The sequence below is a fragment of the Dendropsophus ebraccatus genome, chromosome 8 (genome assembly GCF_027789765.1).
Source record: "Dendropsophus ebraccatus isolate aDenEbr1 chromosome 8, aDenEbr1.pat, whole genome shotgun sequence".
Taxonomy (NCBI): Eukaryota; Metazoa; Chordata; class Amphibia; order Anura; family Hylidae; genus Dendropsophus; species Dendropsophus ebraccatus.
The window spans coordinates 99,380,429-99,405,528 of NC_091461.1; the positions used below are offsets into that span (position 1 = coordinate 99,380,429).

General features: G+C 43.9%; 1 protein-coding gene across 1 annotated transcript; it reads right to left on the reverse strand.

Annotated features, from left to right (window-relative positions):
* Positions 1–2,010: 2,010 nt before the first annotated feature.
* On the reverse strand, positions 2,011–21,699 carry DMBX1 (diencephalon/mesencephalon homeobox 1). Its single transcript, XM_069979363.1, has 5 exons — positions 21,615–21,699; positions 10,240–10,405; positions 9,917–10,095; positions 3,970–4,324; positions 2,011–2,566 (listed from the first exon to the last, which is right to left on the reverse strand). The coding sequence occupies exons 2-5, from the start codon at positions 10,391–10,393 to the stop codon at positions 2,172–2,174; spliced, it is 1,083 nt and encodes a 360-aa protein (XP_069835464.1). The 5' UTR covers positions 10,394–10,405; positions 21,615–21,699; the 3' UTR covers positions 2,011–2,171.
* Positions 21,700–25,100: the final 3,401 nt, after the last annotated feature.

Here is a 25,100-nt window from a genome sequence, read left to right on the forward strand (position 1 = left end):
GGAACACATTACAAGCCTGTAACCTCCTCCACCTTCTACCCGGCCTGAGGCCATCACTATGTGATATGTTCCTGCACAATCTGCCACCTGGGACCGATCCACACACAGCCGCGCTGCCAAACACGTGAAGGGCATCGCTTTCCATTTCACCTCTATACAAGTGGGAGCCTCTTTTCATTTCCTACATCCCTTACGTACATCTGTTCCTATCGCACACAGACCCCCACTCCACCGCAGCCGCCCGCCCATCTCTGCTCTCCATCTTCTACCACTTTAACTGTTCATAGACATGACACAGCCACATCTATCCCTGCAGAGCTTATGGTCCTACAATCCTGGCAGGAGACACATACCCAGTGATGACACCAACACACCCATCCCTGACCATTTCTGTACCTCACCGTTATGTCCTGCAGAGGTCATGGTTCTACGCATACCCAATGACATGCAAGTGGTTTGGGGTTGTACCCATGTTTAGGTTTTGCTGCATTTTTTGTTGTCATAGCCAAGAATGAGTGCAAATGGAGGAGACGTCTCCATCCTCCTCTGTCCTTCATAAATCATCTTTTTCCCTCTTTAGCTGCATCAAAACCTGAATATGTGATGGGGACGGTGCAGACGTGACAGATTCCTTGTCACAGTCACCTCCTTGTCTATAGATCTTATAATACGTGGTTATTTTATAGAAAGTAAAGTCCCTTTGTTAACTCCCTCCCTGTGACCTCCTCAGCTTTCCCTCAGGAACACTGTACAACAACACCCCCCCCCCGTGCTCTTATATGTGTCCCACAAGGCTCAGCCATGTTGCCAAACCTTCTAACTCTCTCACTTTCACAATCAGCTACAGCAGGAGCTTTCCCCCACTAGGATCCCAGGGATATGCAACCCCTTCCTCCCTCCTTTTTCCCATGGCCTCATCATGTCTTGCATAGAGTTCTCCTATAAGTGTCCCAGGAGGTCAGCCATGCAGCCAGTCCTACTTAGGGCCCTATTCCACCGACGATTATCGTTTGCATAATAGTTAACGATTAACGATCTCAAACTACCGCTATTGCAAAATACCTGAAAACGTTCACTCATTTCCATGGAACGATAATCGTTACTTATGATCATATTTGCGATCGTTTTTTCTTCGCCATTTCTTCGCTATTGTGTTTGTATCTACTGCGAACGACCGAACGACTTCTTATTCAATACGAACGATTTGCGAACGTTTTGTGAACGAGCAACGATAAAAATAGGTCCAGGTCTTATAAAGCGATCAACAATTTCAACCGAACGATTATCATTTAGATTCGAACGATTTAACGATAATCTGAATGATAATCGTCTGGTGGAATAGGGCCCTAACTCTCCAACACATAACCTCTCTCTCACTGTAAGGCAGCTTACTGCAGCAGGAACTCTCCCCCACTAGGATCGCAGGGACACTGTGCCGCATGTTCCAGAATGAGAAAGACTAAAGGCCCTATTCCACCAACAGATCTGATGACAGATTATCTGCCAAAGATTTGAAGCTAAACCCGGGAGTGGATTTGAAAAGAGGAGAAATCCAGTCTTTCCTTTATGACCTGTTCTCTGTTAACAGTCTGTTCCTGGGTTTGACTTCAAATCTTTGGCAGATAATCTGTCGTCAGATCTGTTGGTGGAATAGGGCCTTAAGCCTTAAGACCCTGCAGACAGACATTACCACCAGCTTCCCTTCTGTTTTTCCTCTCAAGGGTTAGTTACCCTTAGAGGGGCCATGTTAACGGGCCACGAGGCCTTATAGAATTTCTGCAGATGACCTACATCACTGTTACCGCTGTCATGTTTTGTGTCAAGTTTCATGGGTGTTTGGTGCAATTTTCAAAAAGAAAATAGAATTTGGTTTGATGGTCAGAAAACACGGTGAAAGCTCATCGTACGATACAAGACACGGACATTGGCAACATGGAGATAGCGTGACAGGCCGAGGCCCTGCAGGCGGGTTTATTATACATTCACATGACAAGGGATTCTCATCCGGACACTGACGGCGCTCAGTTCTCTACGTACATTCATTGACACCACAATGAGATTCACATGGGTTGGAGCACATTATGGCTGACACATTGTCCACTGTGCTGTAGATACTGATCGTCCTTTTATCAGGGACATGGTGGCACATGGCCGTCCATCAAGGCTCACACTTAGTTGGGTAACGTGTCCAGTCCTAAGGAAGCCGCGTGCTGTTTTGCCCGTAGCCTCAGATTCTCAATACTTGTTGTTTTGCTGTTGAGACTGGGAAGGGCCCCGGAGCCCTGCAGGATGGGTGAGGACCAGACCTGCTGAGCATGGGACAAGGATTGGTAATAGGACTGACAGTGCAGGGTGCTGAGAGGCGTCATGTTCATACCCAGATAGGGCACTGCTGGAGGACTAGCCATGTCGAAGGAAGAGTAATGGACCAAGTTGTTGGTGGCCGCCATGTGTTGCCGGAACTGTTCTTGCAGGCGGAACAAGCTGAGCGGAGAGGAGGAGTAGGAATGAGTCGGAGGAAGACAATTACTGGACGTTGGGGTCATTGTGCTGCTGACAGGGGATTCTGCAACAGAAACAAAACCTCTGTTATTAACAGTAGACTGTTTCAGGACTGTAAAGAGCTACAATATTAATTCAAAGGACTACAGATACTGTGCCGTACATCCACCAAAAATCATATATTTTATAGAGAGTGTCCTCCACTGCACATATGGCAGTCCAGGACCCCGCAGAGCAGCTCACCAAGACACCCACATTCTATGATGATTGACCTCCGCTGCACGTGTATCAGTTGTAGGTTGGAGCAGCTCACAAGCACACTCAGATTCTGCTCTATAGTGATTGCTGCATGTATGGATGTCAGGAACCATGTGGAGGTTGGAGCACCTGAATGTAACATCCAGATTCTGCTCTATAGTGATTGCTGCATTCATGGAGGTCAGGAACTTTGTAGAGGTCGGAGCACCTTACCAGGCTGTCCAGATTCTGCTTCTTAGTTATTACTCTTAGCTGCATGTATAGGGGCCAGGAACCACATAGAGGGTAAAAGACCTCACTGGGACACCAAGGTTCTATAGTGATTATTCTCCACTGCATGTATGGAAGTCCAAGACTATGTGTTTTTCCAAATTAGCTGTAAAAAGGACAGCTGGTTTAAGGAACTGCAGTGAGAAACTATCTCCCTTTTCAACTGTATCAGCATCCTTAAATGCTGATATAATTGAATAGCATAGTGGTGACAGGAACAAGAGAGCGCTTTTCCATTTGACATTTCCTGTGTGATTCTGGCAGAGAAATGAGCACTGTCTGCATTACAAAGAATCCAGACCTGACCAGAAGAGGTTAGAGAACCAGAGTGGATCAGGAGAAGAGAGGTGACAGTTAATGATGGGAGTTGTAGTTTTGCAACAGCTGGAGAGCAACAAATTGGAAAAAAATTATTTGGAGACAGTACATTAGAGGGGACAGTGTCACCGTAAAATAGAGAAGGCAGTGGTACAGTGCAGTAGAGGGGTCAGTGGTACAGTGCAGTAGAGGGGTCAGTGGTACAGTGCAGTAGAGGGGTCAGTGGTACAGTGCAGTAGAGGGGTCAGTGGTACAGTGTATTAGAGGGGTCAGTGGTACAGTCTATTAGAGTGAGCAGTGGTACAGTCTATTAGAGGGAACCATGTGGAGGATGAAGCACCTCACCGGGACACCTAGATTCTAATCTATAGTGATTGCCTTCAGCTGCATGTGTGGAGGTTGGAGAACCACACTGGGACACAAAAGTTCTATTTTCTCCACTGCATGTATGGAAGTCTGGAACCACATGGAGAACAGAGCACCTCACCAGGACACCTGGATTCTGCTCTATAGTGATTGTCCTCCACTGCATGTATGGTGGTTCAGGACCATGGTCAGGTCTGAATGTCTCACCAGTAGACTCATATTCTGTATTTTGTATTGCTGTGCTCTTCAACTCACCTGTTTTAGGACTTGCTCTTTTATAGTTCAGGACTTTGGACTCTGCAGGGGAAGATTTTTCACTTTTGGTTTCTTCATGTGGGGTCTTGGGCTCATCCTCTTTATCTGTCTGTTCCTCTGCTGCAGACTCACTGGCAGACTGATCGGACAGAGCGGAGTTCAGCTCCAGGTTTGTGTCACTTACAGAACTGTGTAGGGTCTTGGAATCCCGGATGGGTGCTGCTTGCTCCTCAGGGGCGGGGTCAAGCTTGGCCTCGCTGCTGCCTATTTCTGAGTCTTTGTGTTTTTGAAGTTGCTCTTTCTGGAGACTCCGCTGCTTCTTCCGGAATTTGGCTCTTCTGTTCTTAAACCAAACCTGCAATGTAAGGAAACAATATGGTGAGTGTAAGGAATATGGACAGCCCTGTCCTTATTCATGAATATGTAAAGTGGTTTTAGGTGTGGTGTGGTTTATATGTATTCATGCAGTAGATATTTTATAGATTGTGATTGATATTTTATAGATTTAGTCTAATGGCAATAACCCATAGCTGACGCAAGTTAATCATATGGACTTATTGATTAGCTTGGAGTCAGGCCGTCTGATTACCTTGTGTAAAAGACCAAAAGTCTCTCTGCATGGGGGAATAAGCATGGAGCTGTAAAGAAGATGGTGGAGTAGATTGTGACTAGAGTGTTGACTTCGCACCTCTGAGGCAGGCTCACTGACTCCATGCCAGCAGGGGGTGAACTCTCTTTGAGGAAAGGAATAGGAATATGAAATCTTCCATAACTTTCTTCAGATAAAACATAGAGCCACAGAACCAATTTCCTAGTGTCGGTTATGATGAGGACATCGCGGGGAGTCCAAACATGGCCTGTCTACCTGTCCTCATCATGCCATAAGGGGTATCTCACCTTCTGAGTGTCCGAGGCATATGATGTTTGATATGCCAGGAATCAGGATGACGAGATATAAATTATGAACAAGGGCTGGGGCCCGTACCATTGATATGGTGCCTGGGGAAGTATCTTTTTTGATATGTCCAAGTGTGTTCCCTTGAGGGCTGAGGGGGGCAGCTGAAGCTCTGCCCAAAGGGGCTGAGTTACAGATGTCAGGTGACGCCCTCAGCCCAACCCTTTCAGGTCTTACATAAAAGTGAGACCTAGGGAACATGTAATTGTCACAAAGTTGGGGATCCAATCGAATTGGTTTGTGCACCACTTTCTAAGCCCAAATCCCCTGGGAAGGAAGAACCCATACGACGCATCCTGTGCTAAGTATTAGAACTTTCTTATTTTATCCCTTTTGTTTTCATTGTTTGCAGTGTCTGTATGTCTTTTTGTAACCATCTTTTTGTAACCAAGTACTGTCCATTTTAATGCATTAAACCTAAAAGTTTGATGGTTTGTCTTGTAGCCTAAACGAACCTAGTTAGCTCCAGGAAGAGTGCATGTGCGGTGTGTGACCGTATAGTGTATGACCGGGTGGCTTACTCTACCTTGTGGGTGTGTCTGCTTGCGGGTGGAACACTCTTGGGGTTCCCTGTCTCCCCAGTAAGGTAATAGATAGGGTGGTGGCAGCAAAGTTGTGTATGTATGTTGTGTTTGGGTGTCTGGCAGCGGCTGGAAGGTTACGTGTATGACGACAGCCGGTGGGTCCCAACATAGCAAAGTTCTGTGTGCGTGCTTCGTGGATGTGTGTCTGGCTGCGGTCAGTGGGTCACGTGTATGACAGCGACTGGTGGGTCCAGATACAGCGAAGTGTCGTGTTTGTGTTGGCCAACGTGCAGGCAGTGTTCGTGGCCAAGTGGGTGTCTGGTGTCTGGGTGTGCGGAAGGCGGCAGGTGGCGATTTACGCTCGAGTTACGGCCCGGCAGCAGGGCGTAAAGCGTGAGTGCGTGAGGTGAATCGACCTGTAGGGCTAGTGCAACCCAGGGGAGTCCAGAGCCCCAAGTTCCTTTGATTCCCTTGTCTTGTCCCCCCCCCCCCCCCCCTTTTGATCTTTGTTTTAGATCCTTTCCGCCTGGCGTGGTTAGGACTCCCCTCCCCCTTGTCAGGGCCAGCGCAGGTTGGCGCGCGTGTTCGTGACAAATTGGTGGCAGCGGTGGGATTTCACCTTTTTGTGTGATTAGGCTTTAGTGTCTGGTTTACGGAATTATTCCTAACACTAAAGGCTGGTAGATACCTTGCGAGGTGGACCAGCATACAAGACAAACACAGTGCTTGATTTTTGTTCTATAGACATACGTGCAAACAATTCCCCTCCCCTATCTTGTTTTTCTTTTCTATCTTTTTATTTGTAAACCATGAGGATCATGGATATCTGCCTGCGAAAGTACCTGCGGAATCTAAGTATATATGAGCCCCTGATACGCCTGAAATACGTCCAACCCGAGATAGAAGCTATGAGAGAAATCCAGAGGAAGTTGACAAAACTGCTTGGGAGCCGTGTGGGGGCAATGCTGTATGGGCCCGATCCTGACTATTTGCCCATCATGGAGACAGATGAGGACCTACACACCCTGGGGCCTCTGTTTGAAGAGATTTGTCTACAATTCTATGTGCCGGCGGAAAAATGGGCACACAACTTCATCTGCTGCCTTAGGGGAAACCTGCTGGAAACTTTAGTTTGCTTACCTGCGGAGGCTTACCAGGACTATAACACCATTAAACGTGCACTCATCCAAGAGTGGGGAAAAAGGAGTGCCAAGATGCTAAACCCCAAGGACACTGTTATTACAAGGACTGTGCCAGAACAAGAGGTGGCTACTAGTGTGTGGCTGGGAACCAATGTGGAGCCGAGGACACTCCAGCATGTGGAGACCCCAGTTATGGAAAACACAGCAGCACCTGAGGAGGAGATCAGCAGAACCAGCCAGGTACTGTGTGATACCGATGGCAAGGACTGTAATATTACAACATGTGGGCCTGTGGGAAATGCTGGAGGAGTGTTGGACTGTTCCAAGGATCTGGGAAGTGCTGCAACCACTAGCATCTGGTGTAACCCCTCCCTGGAGACACCACTTTATCTAAATGGACTGTCGAAGGAGGATATTGCTTGTGAACCCACTGATGCTGAGGTGGTGGGTACCCAAGAGGCTGACTGTCCTTTTGAGATGTTTTGCATGGTGGAGGTGGTGCAAGGAACCCTGATGTCTGTAACAGGAGATGGGGTGGTCAGCCCGGAAGCCCCCATAAGTTTGAAAATGGACTGTGTTCCTGCCACTATGGATTCTGTGTCTCAGCAGTGTGAAGAGTCCAAATCTGTGCAAGGGACAGCCTCCCACCCTGGGATTAGGGAGCTGTCCCCAAAAAGCTGTGTGGAGTCGGAGGACTCCAATGTCCAGGAACCTGGTGGAGGTATGGACATTAGCGTGGAGTATCCCATTGATAAAGCAGATACTGATGTGGGAGACTGTGATATATGTAAAGGGCCCTGTGATGCCGGGGCTGAAGATTTTTCTTGTGTTGCCATACAGGAGGGACATCCTGCAGCGGAGGCTGTTGTCCATAAGCCAACTGAGGAAGGCATGGACGGTGTTCCTATAGCTAAATGCAGCCTGAAGTACAAGAACATTTCTAAAGAGTTCCCAGATGCAGAGACTAGGAACTGTGTGGAGGAAACCATGGAGGTGATGGGAACCGTTGGAGTCCTTATTAAAATGGACTATCCAAATGGATTACAAGGTGGAAAAAGTTCAGTGGATCCATCTGGATCATTGGGGTCCTTGGTCATTGAACTTGTTGTCTCTCTAACTACAAGAGGAGTCAAAGATGAGAGGCCCTTCAACATCAAAACTGACCCCCCAGATATCAACAGTTTGTGGGTGGCCGGGACGAGACCTCTTCATGAGATGCCTTGGGATTCTAGGAAGGTAGAGGACTTTCTTAAGATTGGAGGATGTTTCCTGTACCATTGCTATGTAAACTCTGTAATTGTGGCCACCAGTGGTTATGATATACTTGATATCTGTGTGAGAGGTCGGCTGACCTCCACTCATAATTCTGGGGCTTGGTCAGAAAGGATGTGCTTCCCCCTGCTAATGGGTTGTCCCATCAGAGGAAAGGAGCATGGAGATGGCCGGGAGATGATCTGTGAATCGATCTCCCTTGCCATCTCATAAAAGGGGGAGGTGTAAGGAATATGGACAGCCCTGTCCTTATTCATGAATATGTAAAGTGGTTTTAGGTGTGGTGTGGTTTATATGTATTCATGCAGTAGATATTTTATAGATTGTGATTGATATTTTATAGATTTAGTCTAATGGCAATAACCCATAGCTGACGCAAGTTAATCATATGGACTTATTGATTAGCTTGGAGTCAGGCCGTCTGATTACCTTGTGTAAAAGACCAAAAGTCTCTCTGCATGGGGGAATAAGCATGGAGCTGTAAAGAAGATGGTGGAGTAGATTGTGACTAGAGTGTTGACTTCGCACCTCTGAGGCAGGCTCACTGACTCCATGCCAGCAGGGGGTGAACTCTCTTTGAGGAAAGGAATAGGAATATGAAATCTTCCATAACTTTCTTCAGATAAAACATAGAGCCACAGAACCAATTTCCTAGTGTCGGTTATGATGAGGACATCGCGGGGAGTCCAAACATGGCCTGTCTACCTGTCCTCATCATGCCATAAGGGGTATCTCACCTTCTGAGTGTCCGAGGCATATGATGTTTGATATGCCAGGAATCAGGATGACGAGATATAAATTATGAACAAGGGCTGGGGCCCGTACCATTGATATGGTGCCTGGGGAAGTATCTTTTTTGATATGTCCAAGTGTGTTCCCTTGAGGGCTGAGGGGGGCAGCTGAAGCTCTGCCCAAAGGGGCTGAGTTACAGATGTCAGGTGACGCCCTCAGCCCAACCCTTTCAGGTCTTACATAAAAGTGAGACCTAGGGAACATGTAATTGTCACAAAGTTGGGGATCCAATCGAATTGGTTTGTGCACCACTTTCTAAGCCCAAATCCCCTGGGAAGGAAGAACCCATACGACGCATCCTGTGCTAAGTATTAGAACTTTCTTATTTTATTCCCTTTTGTTTTCATTGTTTGCAGTGTCTGTATGTCTTTTTGTAACCATCTTTTTGTAACCAAGTACTGTCCATTTTAATGCATTAAACCTAAAAGTTTGATGGTTTGTCTTGTAGCCTAAACGAACCTAGTTAGCTCCAGGAAGAGTGCATGTGCGGTGTGTGACCGTATAGTGTATGACCGGGTGGCTTACTCTACCTTGTGGGTGTGTCTGCTTGCGGGTGGAACACTCTTGGGGTTCCCTGTCTCCCCAGTAACGTAATAGATAGGGTGGTGGCAGCAAAGTTGTGTATGTATGTTGTGTTTGGGTGTCTGGCAGCGGCTGGAAGGTTACGTGTATGACGACAGCCGGTGGGTCCCAACATAGCAAAGTTCTGTGTGCGTGCTTCGTGGATGTGTGTCTGGCTGCGGTCAGTGGGTCACGTGTATGACAGCGACTGGTGGGTCCAGATACTGCGAAGTGTCGTGTTTGTGTTGGCCAACGTGCAGGCAGTGTTCGTGGCCAAGTGGGTGTCTGGTGTCTGGGTGTGCGGAAGGCGGCAGGTGGCGATTTACGCTCGAGTTACGGCCCGGCAGCAGGGCGTAAAGCGTGAGTGCGTGAGGTGAATCGACCTGTAGGGCTAGTGCAACCCAGGGGAGTCCAGAGCCCCAAGTTCCTTTGATTCCCTTGTCTTGGCCCCCCCCCCCCCCCCCCTTTTGATCTTTGTTTTAGATCCTTTCCGCCTGGCGTGGTTAGGACTCCCCTCCCCCTTGTCAGGGCCAGCGCAGGTTGGCGCGCGTGTTCGTGACAGTGAGTATATAATGTATGGTATGTGAATTATGGGATATGCTGGATGGTATAGGGCTGCAATATTGTCATGAGTGGCAGAACAGGGGTTATGGTGGAACATTTGTTTTTCCTAGGACATCAGGTTGTCTCTATACTCGTACCTGCACTCTGGCCTCTGGCAGGTTGGTGCACATGGCCAGCCGCTCCCTCATCACCACATCAGGATAGTGCGTCTTCTGGAAAGTCTTCTCTAGAGCCTCAAGCTGCTGAGCAGTGAAGGCTGTGCGGCTCCGTCGTTGTTTGCGGTGCTGGGACCCATAGCGGGCTTCCAGGATGATGTCTTGAAATGTACAGCCGTTGGAAGATAAAACAGCGCCAATTTAATTACAAGCAGAAGCAATGTGATATATCTTGCACCCCATCTTGAGGGCCTCTACCCCCCCCCCCCCCCCCCCAGAATCTCATAAATGTCCCATAATCTTACCAGCCAGTCTCTCTGCCAGGGTCAGAGCGTGCACTGAGGGCCGGTAGTCGGGGGTGTGCTGCGCCTGTTGTGCTGCCTGTTGGTGCAGGTTGTACATGGCGCTGAGGGAGTTCATGGCATGCAAGGAATATCCGTTCACTCCATAGTGCTGCATGGCTGGTGATTCCTGTGGAGAGAGTCACAAAAGTCAGCGACTCATACAATGGTAGCTGTAGGTGTCACTATACAGAGTCTATATACACCTATCATACAACATCCAAAATATAATGTCCACCTTAAAACGGTCATCAAAAATGTCCATTATACAGCATCTATCATAACGTACATGACCGGTGAATAAAAGCACAGATCTATTCTACTTTATACTGGAGTGCCGCTTTCTTTGTTGATTTTGTATCATGTTACATGTGTCATACAACATCCACCATGTAGTCATACAACGACCATCATATAACATCCATTATACAACTGCTATCATACAATGTCCATCATATAAAATGCATCACACAATGTCCACCACATACTTATCATACACAATCTATCTATGGCTCATTATATACCCCCATCCCCTGTCTTATTGTGTGATGATTATGGTGATGGAGGTGGTGATGAGGATGGTGTTGGTGGTGATGATCATCATGGTAATGGAGGTAGTGATAAGGATGGTGTTGGTGGTGATGATGATCATGGTGATGGAGGTGGTATGAGGATAAGGTCATCATCATCACCACACCACCATCATCATCATCATCACCACCATCATGATTATCCTCATTACATCACCACCATCTTCATTGTCACACAACCATCCTCATCCTCATGGCACCATTACTACTACCATAATCCTCATCACACTATTACCACCACCATCATAATCTCACAACCATCATTATTACCACCATCATCCTAATGATCTTCATCATCATTACCATCATGAATGTAATCTCACCCCTGATATAGGGATCCATGCGGTTTATTGTGCTATGTCTGTTGCTGGTGGGGGGAAGGGGGGTTCCTGTAAGTGTTTCCCTGTAGCAGCCATGACACAAGATACGGCGCTAATTAATGACTTAACCCATAATCTTCTTACAGCCGACGCCATTGTACTTCTCGCCGCGTTTCCTTAATGCAATTAGCAGACGCTTTATGTGGAGATTTGTGACTCTGAATGTAAATCTCCTCAGATGAATCAAATAAAACAAGACTCATTACTGATCAGTGAGCGCAGTAAGCACCAGATCAGCTCTGCTAGGTCCCAGGAGGCAGAATGCTTTAATCCCAATAATATATCTGCAAACGTATCAATATCTATCTATCTATGGCTCATTATATCCCCATCCCCTGTCTTATTGTGTTCCCCCATCTCATCATGTTACCCCATCTCATTGCATCCTCTCATCTCATTATGTCCTCCCATCTCTTTGGGTCTCCCATTCACATTGTGTCCCCCCATCTCATTGCCTCATTTTTTTCTCTATCTCACCATTTCCCATATCTCATTGTTTCTCGCTTCTCACTGGGTCCCCCATTTCATTGTGTCCCCATTTTTTTCCCTCCATATCATTTTGTCCCTTCTTCATTATGTCCCCCATCTTATTGTGTTTACCCTCTTGATTTCCCATCTCACTGTATTCGCCACTTTGTGTCGCCATCTTTTTTTTTATCTCCACCTCATTGTGTTGCCCTCATTGGGTGCCCCCCTCTTATTGTGTCCTGATATCTCATTGTGTTTACCCCCTTGAACCCCCCATCTCATTGGATGCCCCCATGTCATTGTGTTTACCATCTGGGGTCCCCATGTCATGGCGTCCCCCCATCCCATGTAATGTTGTGGAAAACTGGTGCGTTCTTCCCACAGAGAATGAGGCTGATCCACCATATAAGAGCCTCTGTTGAGTACTGTTAGCATCATGGTATGATTACCACTCGGCCACTTTTTGCCCTCTCCCCCTGATCTCTCCCAGGAAGATGGTGACTTCACTGCTGAATAGCAGACAATCGTGTCTGTGTACCTGGAGAAAGCTCGATGAGTGGAAATGACGCAGTCAATGTAATCTGATCTGACCAAGCTAATCTGCTTCAGAGAGTGTGAGAATTAGGAGGAGATTTTGGCTGCAAGCACAAGTCTCATTGTTCTGGGACATTGTAGTAAGACTTGTAGTGGGACTTTTCTCAGGGGTCCAGCGAACCCCATTCACACCTGCACCAACAGTTGCCCCAACATTATATTCTGCACAGATTTATTCTATAAGACCCTTACAGCCTTTGTCTGTTTCACCATTTTTCCCACAGATTTCTCTTAAATACTTTTATGTTGGACAAGAACTGTATGAGAAAAAGAGCTGCCACAATATAGAAATGCAATAATATAGAGGAGACTGTGTGGTGAAGAGGTCGAAAGTAGTAGAAATGGAATACACAGGGTGGGGAGAAAGTAATTGACGGACAGAGAGACTGAGCCAAGAAGGAGTTATAATACAACATAGCACCATCACCTCCTCCTGCGACTCATCACACAGACCACACACAGAATACCTCAACACAATGCTGTGGATAAAATGCCATAATCCACCCTGCAAGAAACCTGAGAACATCAATCACCTGAAAGCTTCACTTCTCTGAAAGTCACGGAGGAGGCATCAGACATATAATAGTCATAACTGGATAACAGTCTCCTACTCAGCCTGCTCATACCGGGAAAACTCCTCTTGTGTCCAGAGACCATACAATCCCCCAAAGTTTCACATACACATCCCCTCCAAAACATAATAGTCTACTACATGTGTATTTGTTATATTGAAGAAACCTAGATCACAAGCTCTGCTAGGGTGAAATTACTTCTCTCAATAAAACTATGGCAATATAGAGAAAATCACTGGCTGCGGAGATCAAATCCTTCATCTACCATCTTCACCTACACCACCTCATCACCTAGTCCATCTAGTGTACTTACACAACCTATCCACCTAGTCCATCTCCACACCTCTTCATCTAGTCCACCTCCATGTCCATAACCTCTTCATCTAGTCCAGCTCCACACCTCCACCACCTCTTTAGCTAGTCCACCTCCACCACCTCTTCACCTAGTCCACCTCCACACCTACACCACAACTTCACCTAGTCCACATCTACACCACCTCTTTACTCAGTCCACTTACACGCCTAAACAACTTCATCTAGTCCACATTCACACCCATACCCATACCACCACTTTACCACTTCACCTAGTCCACACCAACACTCATACCACCTCTTCATTTAGTCCAAATCCACACCTAAACCCCCTCTTTACATTGACCACCTCCACACCTACACAATCTGTCCACCTAGTACACATTTTCACCCACAACACCTCTTCATCCAGTCCCCTTTTACACCTACACCACCTCTTACCTAGTCTACCCCCAACCTAGTCTAGCTCTACACCATCCACACCCCCTCCCAATGTAGTCCATCTCCCCACCTGCACCACCTCTTCACCTAAACCACCCCCACACCAATAGCACCTCCACACCTATATAACTTCCACACCTACATAACCTCTTTACCTAGACCACCCCTTCATCTACATCACCTCTTCACCTTGTCCTACTCAACATCCACACCACCTCTTTATCTAGTCCACACCTTTACATCACCTAACTAGTCCACCTTCACACTCACACCATCTCTTTAGCTAGTCCACCTCAACACCCACACCACCTCTCACCACCTACTCCATCTACACCACCTCTTCAACTAGACCACCCCTTCACCTAGTCCACTCCACACCTACACCACTTCTTCATCTGTCTCCATACCAACAACACCTCTTTTCCTAGCCCACCCCTACACCACCGCTTCACCTGGTCCAGGGGGCCCAGTGTATTGCAGGAGTGGGCCACTGGGCACCCTCATGTGGCAGGCCCCGTAGCAGCCTCTAGGGTAGTTACACCCCTGCCCTCTTTTAAATCTCCCCCTTCACCTAGAACACCCCCTCACCTTGAGCACCCCATCATGTAGCTTACCTTTAACCCCAGATCACCCCTCCACCTAGATCATTTCCTGACCTAGATTACCCCCCCACACATCACTTTGTCACGTAGACTACCTCTTCTGCTAGATCATCTCCTCATCTAGATCACCCCTTCAATTTACCTTACCTTCTCACTTAGATCAACACTTCATGTAGATAACCTTTTTACTTAAATCAACTTCGCCTACAGCACCCCCTTCCTCTCGATCACCCCCTCACCTAGATGACTTATCAATAATAATAGCACTAGAGATAATACTATAAATAATAACTGTGATAACACACATATAGGTAATAAGTAATAATAGGGCAATAAAATTGCAGGTTTGCACATATAGTCGTCGCCATAGTTCTCCATGTCAGCTGCATGGTTCTCGCCCTGGGGTCTGCAGGGATGTCCCCTGTCGCAGGGACTGCGGGGTCCTGGCAGCTGTGACCGGGCCTCTCCCCGAAGCCGTCAGGGTGATGGGAGTTGTATTTCTCACTTCTTTGTGTATAGGGGGAGGGGTGCAGGGGCGGCTGCATGAAAACCCTGATATGACTCCAGACTCACAATAACTCTTCTCCATTAACATCCAATTATCATTCAGCCGCCGCCATTAATTATAAATCAGCCGTAATTGGGATAATTCGCTTTCTTTGGGTAACGCAGCGTGACGGATGGAGCTTAATCACCTCAGTCCCCGGGCAGCGAGGGACGAGCAAAGGATTCACAGCAATTTCATCACCACAATTAAAAGCTCTTTACGCCTCTAATACAATGTTTGCAAATAGCTGTGAACAGTGAATCAACGACCCTGCGAGATCTGGAGTCCAAATCCGTGTGAATGAGCTGAGGAGGGGCCCCGAGGGGAAGGGCCACATATACTTTGTGTATCCACACAATTCACAGGGGGCAGATTTACACACAGCATCAGAGAAATGTATTAATGACATTATCCATTATAAAACAAGCAGCGGTCTGACCTCTGCCACACGAGCGCAGCTCCAGAGGACGAAAAAGGTGGGAAACCCCCGCCACAGCCACACACTCCAATACCACAACCACCGCCTGTCTATCTGTATCTAAACGTATCACCGAAAGATAGAATCGTCAAAGAACATCACAAAGTGGAGAAATCACGTCAACCATAAACAAAAGGACAAAATATCTGATAAAATCTATTAAAGCCTAAAATCAGAAATAAATCAAGCTAAATAAACTAACATAAAAATAAAGGAAGCAACAAAAAACTGTTTCCAAGAATAACAAAAATGATTAAAATACTAAAAATTAAAAAAATAATAAAATCAATCAACATGAAATGACCACTAAATTTAACAAAATGTTATGAAAACGTTATATAACAAATAGCCAGAATAACAATGCGAATCACAAAACACCTTTACTGTATTTACTGTATTTCTTTTCAACTTGTTTCAATGATTTTCTATTTGACTGTTTGGACCCACAGATGTAGCGGAGCTCAGTCCCCACTGCTGTTCCTGCCCCATATTTTTGCATTTGGCTGTATGGACCCACAAGTCCTCACTGCTGTTCCTGTTCCGTATTTTTTTCTATTTGGCTCTTTTGGCCCACAGATGTAGTTGAGCTCAGTCCTCACTGCTGTTTCCGTCCCATATTTTTTGCTATTCGGCTCTTTGGACTCACAGATGTAGCGGAGCTCAGTCCTCACTGCTGTTCCTGTCCCGTATTTTTCTATATGGCTGTTTGGACCCACAGATGTAGTAGAGCTCAGTCCTCACTGCTGTTCCTGCCCTATATTTTTCTATTTGGCTGTTTGGACCCACAGATGTAGCAGAGCTCAGCCCTCACTACTGTTCCCGGCCCATATTTTTTGCTATGTGGCTCTTTGGACCCACAGATGTAGCGGAGCTCAGTCCTCTCCACTGCTGTTCCCGCCCCATTATTTTCTATTTGGCTCTTTGGACCCACAGATGTAGCGGAGCTCAGTCTTCACTGCTGTTCCCGTCCTGTATTTTTCTATTTGGCTGTTTGGACCCACAGATGTAGCAGAGCTCAGTCCTCACTGCTGTTCCCGTCCTGTATTTTTCTATTTGGCTGTTTGGACCCACAGATGTAGCGGAGCTCAGTCTGCACTGCTGTTCCCGTCCTGTATTTTTTTATTTGGCTGTTTGGACCCACAGATCTTAGAGCTTTGAAGTCCCTGAGGTGGGTCCTGACTAAACTGAAGCAAAGTGGCAGAAGATGATTTTGTGGGTTCTGCAGCTCCTGGTATGTGTCACAGGATGAATTCCTTTTATTTGACATACATTTCATAACCCTTGAGACAGGAGATGGTTAAGTCACCAACTTTATCTTTTTGTCATGTTCCTCATTTTTCAACAATGTCGCTAGTGTGGCCAGGGCATTATCCTGCGGAAAGAGGCCGCTGCCATTAGGGGGTTCTGCTGACATGAGGGGGGGACTTGGTCTGCACAATAGTTATGTAGGTGGTATGAGTTACAGTAACATCCACATGATGCCAGGACACAATGTTTCTAGCAGGACATTACACTGACCCGCCGGCTTGTCTTCTTCCCATAGTCCATTCTGGTGCCTTCTCTTCCCCAGGTAAGTGTCTCTCACACACATCTGACCATCCACATTATAGAGAACATGATCCCTCAGACCAGAAGCCATCCATTGTTCACACATATGAGGGAGGACAGGGGTCACATAGGTCCTCTGACCAGTCTGTGGGGCCCAAGTCCTGTTTTATCTGATTCCTTTCTATCATAGCCAGAAGGAAGTTTTTCAGCAGTTCGCTGTACAGCAGCCCTTCTGTTAGATCAGACCAGACCAGGCAAGTCTTTACCCCACATCAATGAATCTTGGCCCTCCTGACCATGTCTAGAGTCCCTGGCTGCCCTAACTTGGGGATAAGTTTCTATCCCTAGTCACTGGTCGTCATTCCTTGGACTCCATGAGCCGATCCCCAGTCTTTGGTGGTTCTTCTTTCCATGGACCCCATAACCCCTGTCCTCTCTCCCCATTTGTCCTTTTTGTCGGTACTGACCACTACACAGCAGAAACACCACCACACACCAGACTGACCACTCTGGAAATGATCTGACACCAGTGTTTACACTATTCCACCCCCCCCCCCTTTTATTTTCCTGCTTCCACAGAACTAACCAGTCCCTTATCTTGGTATATCCCGCCACAGCTGCCATTGTCACCAGATAATTTATGTTATTCACTTTGCCTGTCTGCGGTTTTATTGTTATGGCTGATCAGTGTGTATAAACAATGTGACTAAATCCATTGTATATCCACTGTGACTAAATCCATTGTATATCCACTATGGTCATTATTATTCTGTCACTGTTATCTACTACCACAGGTAAAGTTTTATAATCCACATTGCCTGCTAATATCATATATTCCCCAATTATATACATGACTGCTATATGGAACATTATTTCTAAAAATTTTCAGATAAAACCCTACTAAATGTTGAAACAAAGATCAGGCAACTTTGTGTATGTGTGTACGGGGTGAAACAGATGAGAGCAGGTATTGAGTCTTTTCGCTACGTGTATGGGGCAGTACAGTTTAGTTCAGGAACGGAGCATTATTCTATATGTCTGTAGAAGTACAGATGAGTGCAGGAACAGAGCCTTTCCTCTGTGTATGGGGGAGTAACAGATAAGTGTAGAAAGAGCCTTTTTTCTACGTGTTTGTGGGAGTACAGAGGAGTGCAGAAACAGAGCTTTTGTTCTACATGTATGGTGGAAGTACTGATTGGTGCAGAAACAGAGCCTTTCCTGTATGTTTATGGGTCAAAACTGATGAGTGCTGGAAAAAAATCTGTTCTCTATGTGTATGGGGGGTACTGATGAGTGCAGGAACAGAGCTTTTACTATATATATAGGAAAAGAGCCTTTCCTCTAAGTGTATGGAGCAGAATAGATCAGTCCAAGAATACTTTCCTCTATGTATGTAGCAGTACTTATGAGTGCAGGGAAATAGCCCATCCTCTATGTGCATGGGGGAGAAGAAATGACTGCAGGAACAGAGCCTTTCCACTATGTGTACTGGGCAGTACTGATGAGTGCAGGAACAGAGCCTTTCCCCCATGCGTACTGATCAGTAATAATGAGTGCAGGAACAAAGTTTTCCCCCCATGCGTACTGAGAAGTAATGATGAGTGCTGGAACAGAGCCTTTTCTCTATGTGTAGAGCCTCCTGTACAATATAACTCTATAATAAATCTGAGCCTCCTGTTTAATGTAAGCATATAATAAGTCTGAGGCTCCTGTACAATGTAACCATATAATAAGTCTGAGGCTCCTGTATAATATAACCATATAATAAGTCTGAGCCTCCTGTATAATATAACCATATAATAAGTCTGAGTCTCCTGTATAATATAACCATATAATAAGTCTGAGTCTCGTGTATAATGTAACCATATAATAAGTCTGAGCCTCCTGTATAATATAACCATATAATAGTTATAATGGTTATATCATACAGGAGCCTGTGACGTATATGTTTTTTTCATACACAAGGCTCAAAATTATTATAGGGTTATATATCATATATTATAATGTTATATCATACAGGAGGTTCATACTTATGATGATACGGTTATATTGTACAGTAGGCTTGAACCTGTTATACGGTTAAATCATAAGGAGGCTCAGACTTATTATATGGTTATATCGTCTGACTTGTTATAAGGGTATATCATACAGGAGGCTCAGACCTATATGGATATATCATACAGCAGCCTCAAATCTATTAAACAGTTACATCGTACAGGAGGCTGAGACCTATTATATGGTTATATCGTACAGGAGGCACAGACTTACTATAACATTATATTATACAGGAGGCTCAGACTTATTATCTAGTTATGTAGGAAGAGAGGGTTCCAACAGCACTGATAGTTCCACCGATAGTTAGCGTAGGTAAAGGAAGGGTCCAGCAGCATCAACTGTGGTGAAAAGTCTTTGAACTTTATTCAGCAACCAAGCATATACAACGTTTCGACCCTCACTTGACAAAGACCCCTGAGAGGGTCGAAACGTTGTATATGCTTGGTTGCTGAATAAAGTTTGAGGACTTTTCACCCCAGTGGATGCTGTTGGACCTTTCCTTTACCTACGTTATTATCTGGTTATATCACACAGGAGGCTCAGAGTTAATATATGGCTATATCGTACAAAAGGCTCATACTTATTAAAAAGTTATATCACATGGAGGCTCTGAATCACTATACGGCTATATCGTACGAGAGGCTCAAACTTAGTATAAAGTTATATCACACAGGAAATTCAGACTTATACAGTTACTCCATACAGGAGGCTCAGACTTATTATACAACTATATCATACAGGAGGCTCAGACTTATCCTTACATGCATCCATAGAATCCATACATCCATAGAAGATAGATAGATAGATAGATAGATGCAGCCCTCCAGATATGGTGTAAAGCAGCGTGCTACCACATAACCACAAGTGCAACAATACAATAAATAGAAGAAAAAATTTGGTTTTTATTTACTCAAAAAAAAATAATGTTTCCACCTTTTATTAAGGCTTTTATTGAAAAATGGAGGGCTGAAATACTGTGATTTTTGGATAAAAACCAAATTTTTTAAATGTATTTGGGTGCTACGGGGATAGATAGATAGATAGATAGATAGATAGATAGATAGATAGATAGATAGATAGTCAGAACTATAGATAGATGATTGATTGATTGATTGATTGATTGACTGACTGATAAATAGATAGAAGGATGGATGGATAGATAGTCCCAAGAAGAGCTCTTCATCCAAAGGCAATAATGTAGGTGCTTGCAGAGAAAGTCCCTAAAGTATGTAGCGAAAGTCCGCAGCATACCAGCACAAAACTTTTGGAGAGCCAAACTTTGGATGGAATAAACTTTTTTTATTTCACTTTAAGTTAGTGTGCTGCAGACTAAGGGGGAGATTTATCAAACTGGTGTAAAATAGACCTGGCCCAGTTGCCCCTAGCAACTAATAAGACTCCACTTTTCTTTCCTCACAGGTACTTTGGAAAATGAAAGGTGGAATCTGATTGGTTGCTAGGGGCAACTGAGCCAGGTCTACCTTACACCATGTTTGATAAATCTCCCCCTTAGGGTCCATTTACACAGAAAGATTATCTGACAGATTATCTGCCAAAGATTTGAAGCCAAAACCAGGAATGGATTTGAAAAGAGAAAAAATCTTAGGCTTTCCTTTATGACCTGATCTCTGTATATAGTCTGTTTCTGGCTTTGGCTTCAAATCTTTGGCAGATAATTTGTCAGATAATCTTTCTGTGTAAATGGACCCTTAGATTGATAGATAGATAGATAGATAGATAGATAGATAGATAGATAGATAGATAGATAGATAGATAGATAGATAATGTCCACAATAGAGCGCACTCCCAGTTTCAGTGCTGGAGTGCCTAGCACTTGCTTTTTGATGTACCAATAAATACCACAACTTTTTTTCACTATACAGATGTGCCGCAAAATTCTTAGATTGATATAGATAGATAGATAGATAGATAGATAGATAGATTACTGCAGCACACCTCTTGAGTAGTGTGGAAAAAAAATGACTCCCTCAAAACTAAGTTTTCAAGAGACAGGGTTTTCGCTGACCCATGCAGTCATTAATAGGTGTGAGACAGCTGAAACATTGTTTTGATGGAATAAGAAGGGTTATTTTTCACAGAAATAGACAGGAGATAGATAGATAGATAGATAGATAGATAGATAGATAGATAGATAGATAATAGATAGATAGGAGATAGATAGATAGATAGATAGATAGATAGATAGATAGATAGATAGATAATAGATAGATAGGAGATAGATAGATAGATAGATAGATAGATAGATAGATAGGAGATAGGAGATAGATAGGAGATAGATAGATAGATAGATAGATAGATAGATAGATAGATAGATAATAGATAGATAGGAGATAGATAGGAGATAGATAGATAGATAGATAGATAGATAGATAGATAGATAGGTAGATAGGAGATAGATAGGAGATAGATAGGAGATAGATAGGAGATAGATAGATAGATAGATAGATAGATAGATAGATAGATAGATAGATAGATAGAGAGATAGGAGATAGATAGATAGATAGATAGATAGATAGATAGATAGATAGATAGACAGGAGATAAATAGAAGATCATAGGAGATAGATAGATAGATAGATAGATGACAGATAGATAGATAGATAGATAGATAGATAGATAGATAGATAGATAGATAGGAGATAGATAGATAGGAGATAGATAATACTAGATAGATAGGTAATAGTTGTGCCCCTAACACCCCACACGCACGGAGTCCCGGTCCCCTCTCCTACCTCTCCCGGGGTTCAGGCTCGGGATCGGTCCCTCTGCTGTGTTCTCACTTCTGGGTCTGTCAGAGCTCCGGTCCCAGGTGCAGTCACTCTGCCATGTGCTGGGGGGAGGGATTAGACTGGACTTTTAACTCAGGCTGTGACTTGTGACTGGTCCTCCCAGCTGTCAATCATCGACTCCAGCTCCCACAGCCTGTTCCGAATCTTTCAATGACTGAAGGGGTCACACAAGCCCAGAGGGACAGGGAAGAGACCAGAGGAGCAGAGAGACCAGAGGAACAGAGAGAGGAGCAGAGAGACCAGAGGAACAGAGAGAGGAACAGAGAGACCAGAGAGACCAGAGGAGCAGAGAGAGGAAAAGAGAGACCAGAGGAGCAGAGAGACCAGAGGAGCAGAGAGAGGAGCAGAGAGAGGAAAAGAGAGACCAGAGGAGCAGAGAGAGGAAAAGAGAGACCAGAGGAGCAGAGAGAGGAACAGAGAGACCAGAGAGCAGAGAGGAACAGAGAGACCAGAGGAGCAGAAAGAGGAACAGAGAGACCAGAGGAGCAGAAAGAGGAACAGAGAGACCAGAGGAGCAGAAAGAGGAACAGAGAGATCAGAGGTGCAGAGAGAGGAACAGAGAGAGCAGAGAGGAACAGAGAGACCAGAGGAGCAGAAAGAGGAACAGAGAGACCAGAGGAACAGAGAGACCAGAGGAGCAGAGAGAGGAACAGAGAGACCAGAGGAACAGAGAGACCAGAGGAGCAGAGAGAGGAACAGAGAGACCAGAGGAACAGAGAGCAGAGAAGAAAAGAGAGACCAGAGGAGCAGAGAGCAGGGAGAGGAACAGAGAGACCAGAGGAGCAGACAGAGGGACAGAGACTAGAGGAGCAGAGAGAGAAACAGAGAGACTAGAGGAACAGAGAGAAGAGACATGTGAGAAAGTATATGTCGCCCGGTAAATGTCGCACAGAAGCTGCTGCCGGTGCCTGTGAGGCTGGAGGTGGGGGGGGAGCAGTGATTGTCAGCTCTGCGGTTCAGGGGGAGAGGACGCCAGTGCCGGGATAAGAGGATTAGAGGAATAAAGGCTTCGCTTCTTCAAGGGGCTTTATAAGAAAAGTCTCTTCTCCTGCAGGAAAAGCGTTTAGGGGGAATTAAAAGCCTTTTACTTTAATCCTGGATCCTGCGCCTGTCACAATGAGGAGATGAGAAGCCGCGACCCCCAGCCCGAGAAGGAGCCGTACGGGGGGCGCAGGAGGCACAGCCACAACTCATCCTCCTCCTCACCCTCCTCATCCTCCTCCTCACCCTCCTCATCCTCCTGCACGGCGCCGGGAGCCGAGCACAATGCGCTGCACTCTGCTAAATCCCGACACCAGCCCAGAAATCTCATCCTGCAAAACTTTATACAACAGACTGGAGATTATAAACTCTGTAACGTGGCCATAATATGTAACTGGAGATTATACACTCCGCCACATCTCTGTAATATAAAGCTCTGAGACAACTCCTCCATATATCACTATGTATATCTCCATAATATATACCTGTGTATTATGAACTCTGCGACATCTCCATAATATATACCTGGGTATTATAAACTCTGCCTCGTTTTCTTAATATATACCTGTGTATTATAAACTCTGCCTCGTCTCCTTAATATATACCTGTGTATTATAAGCTCTGGAACATCACTACAATGCATACCTATGTATTGTAAACTCTGCCTTATCTCTGTAATATATAACTGTATATTATAAAGTCTGCGACATCTCTATAATATATTCGTGTGTATCATACACTCTGTGACATCTTTATAGTATACAACTGTGTATTTTAATCTATTTATTGTAAGCTCTGGTACATGTCTATAATGTATATAAGTGTATAATAAACTCTGCAACATCTCCACCGTGTATACTATAATTGTAATATAAACTTTGCTACATCTCTATAATATATAACTGTATCTGTATGTTATAAAATCCTACCTCCTATATAATATATAAAACTGTAATTTTTATAATATCTAACTGGCTAATATGAACCCTCAAATCATGCCTCCTAAATATATAATCTCCTCTATATAATATATAACTGCATTATAAATCCCCTCTTCTCTACATAAATATGTAGCTGTGTATTATAAATCCTGCCTTCTCTATATATAATATCTAATTTTATGTTATAAATCCCCTCTCCTCTACATAAATATATAATTGTGTAATCCTGGCTCCTCTATATAATATACAACTGTGTATTATAAATCCTTCCTCCTCTATATAATATACAACTGTGTATTATAAACTCTGCCACATTTCTATAATATAGAACTGTGTATTATAAATCCTGCCTCCTCTTTATAATATGTACCTGTGCATTAAAAGTCCTGCCTACTATTTAATATATACATTATCCTGTCTACTCTATATAATACATTACTGTATATTATAGATCCTGCTTTCTATGTATAATATATGCCTAATATGTATTATAAACTCTTTCCCATCTTTGTAATATACATTTGTGTATTATAAGCCCTGTGAATTATAAATCCTGATATATGTATTATAAATCATGCCTCCTCTATATAGTATATAAAATAACAAAACTGTGTATTATAAAGTCTGCTACATCATATATATATATATATATATATATATATATATATGTTTAATAAAACCTGCTTCCTCTATAGCTAATATATAATTGTGTATCATAAATCCTGCCTCCTCAATATAATATATTGGTGTATTAAAAATCCTGCCTTCTCTTTATAAATTATATAACTGTGTAATTTAAATTCTGCCTTCTCAATGTATAAACTTTATCTCATATATGTAATATAAAACTGTGTATAAATAATTTCTCATCTATATCATATCTACCTGTGTAATATAAACGCTGCCTCCTAAATATAAAATGTAAATGTGTCTATTACAAATTATGCCTCCTAAATATAAAATATATGTGTGTATTATAAATCCTGCCTCCTCTTTATAATATATAACTGTGTATTATAAATTCAATATCCTCTACATAAAATATATAACTGTGTGTTATAAATGCTTCTTCCAATATATAATATTTATAACTATGTATTATAAATTCTGCCTCCTCTATATAATATATAACTGTGAATTACAAATAATGCACCATATATACAATATATGTAACTGAGTATTATAAATCCTGTTTCCTTTATATATTATATATACTTGTGCATTAAAAATTCTGCTTCCTATATATAATATATGGTTGTGTAACATAAATTCTTCCTGATCTATGAAATATATAACTGTGTATTACAAATAATGCACCATATATATAATATATGTAACTGAGTAATATAAACCCTTTTTCCTCTATGTAATACATACCTGTTTATTATAAATTCTGCCTCCTATATGTAATATATAACTGTGTATTGTAAATTCTACGTCCTCTATATAATATAATTCACTGTTTGTCATGAATCCTGCCTCCACTACTTAACTGTGTATTATAAAT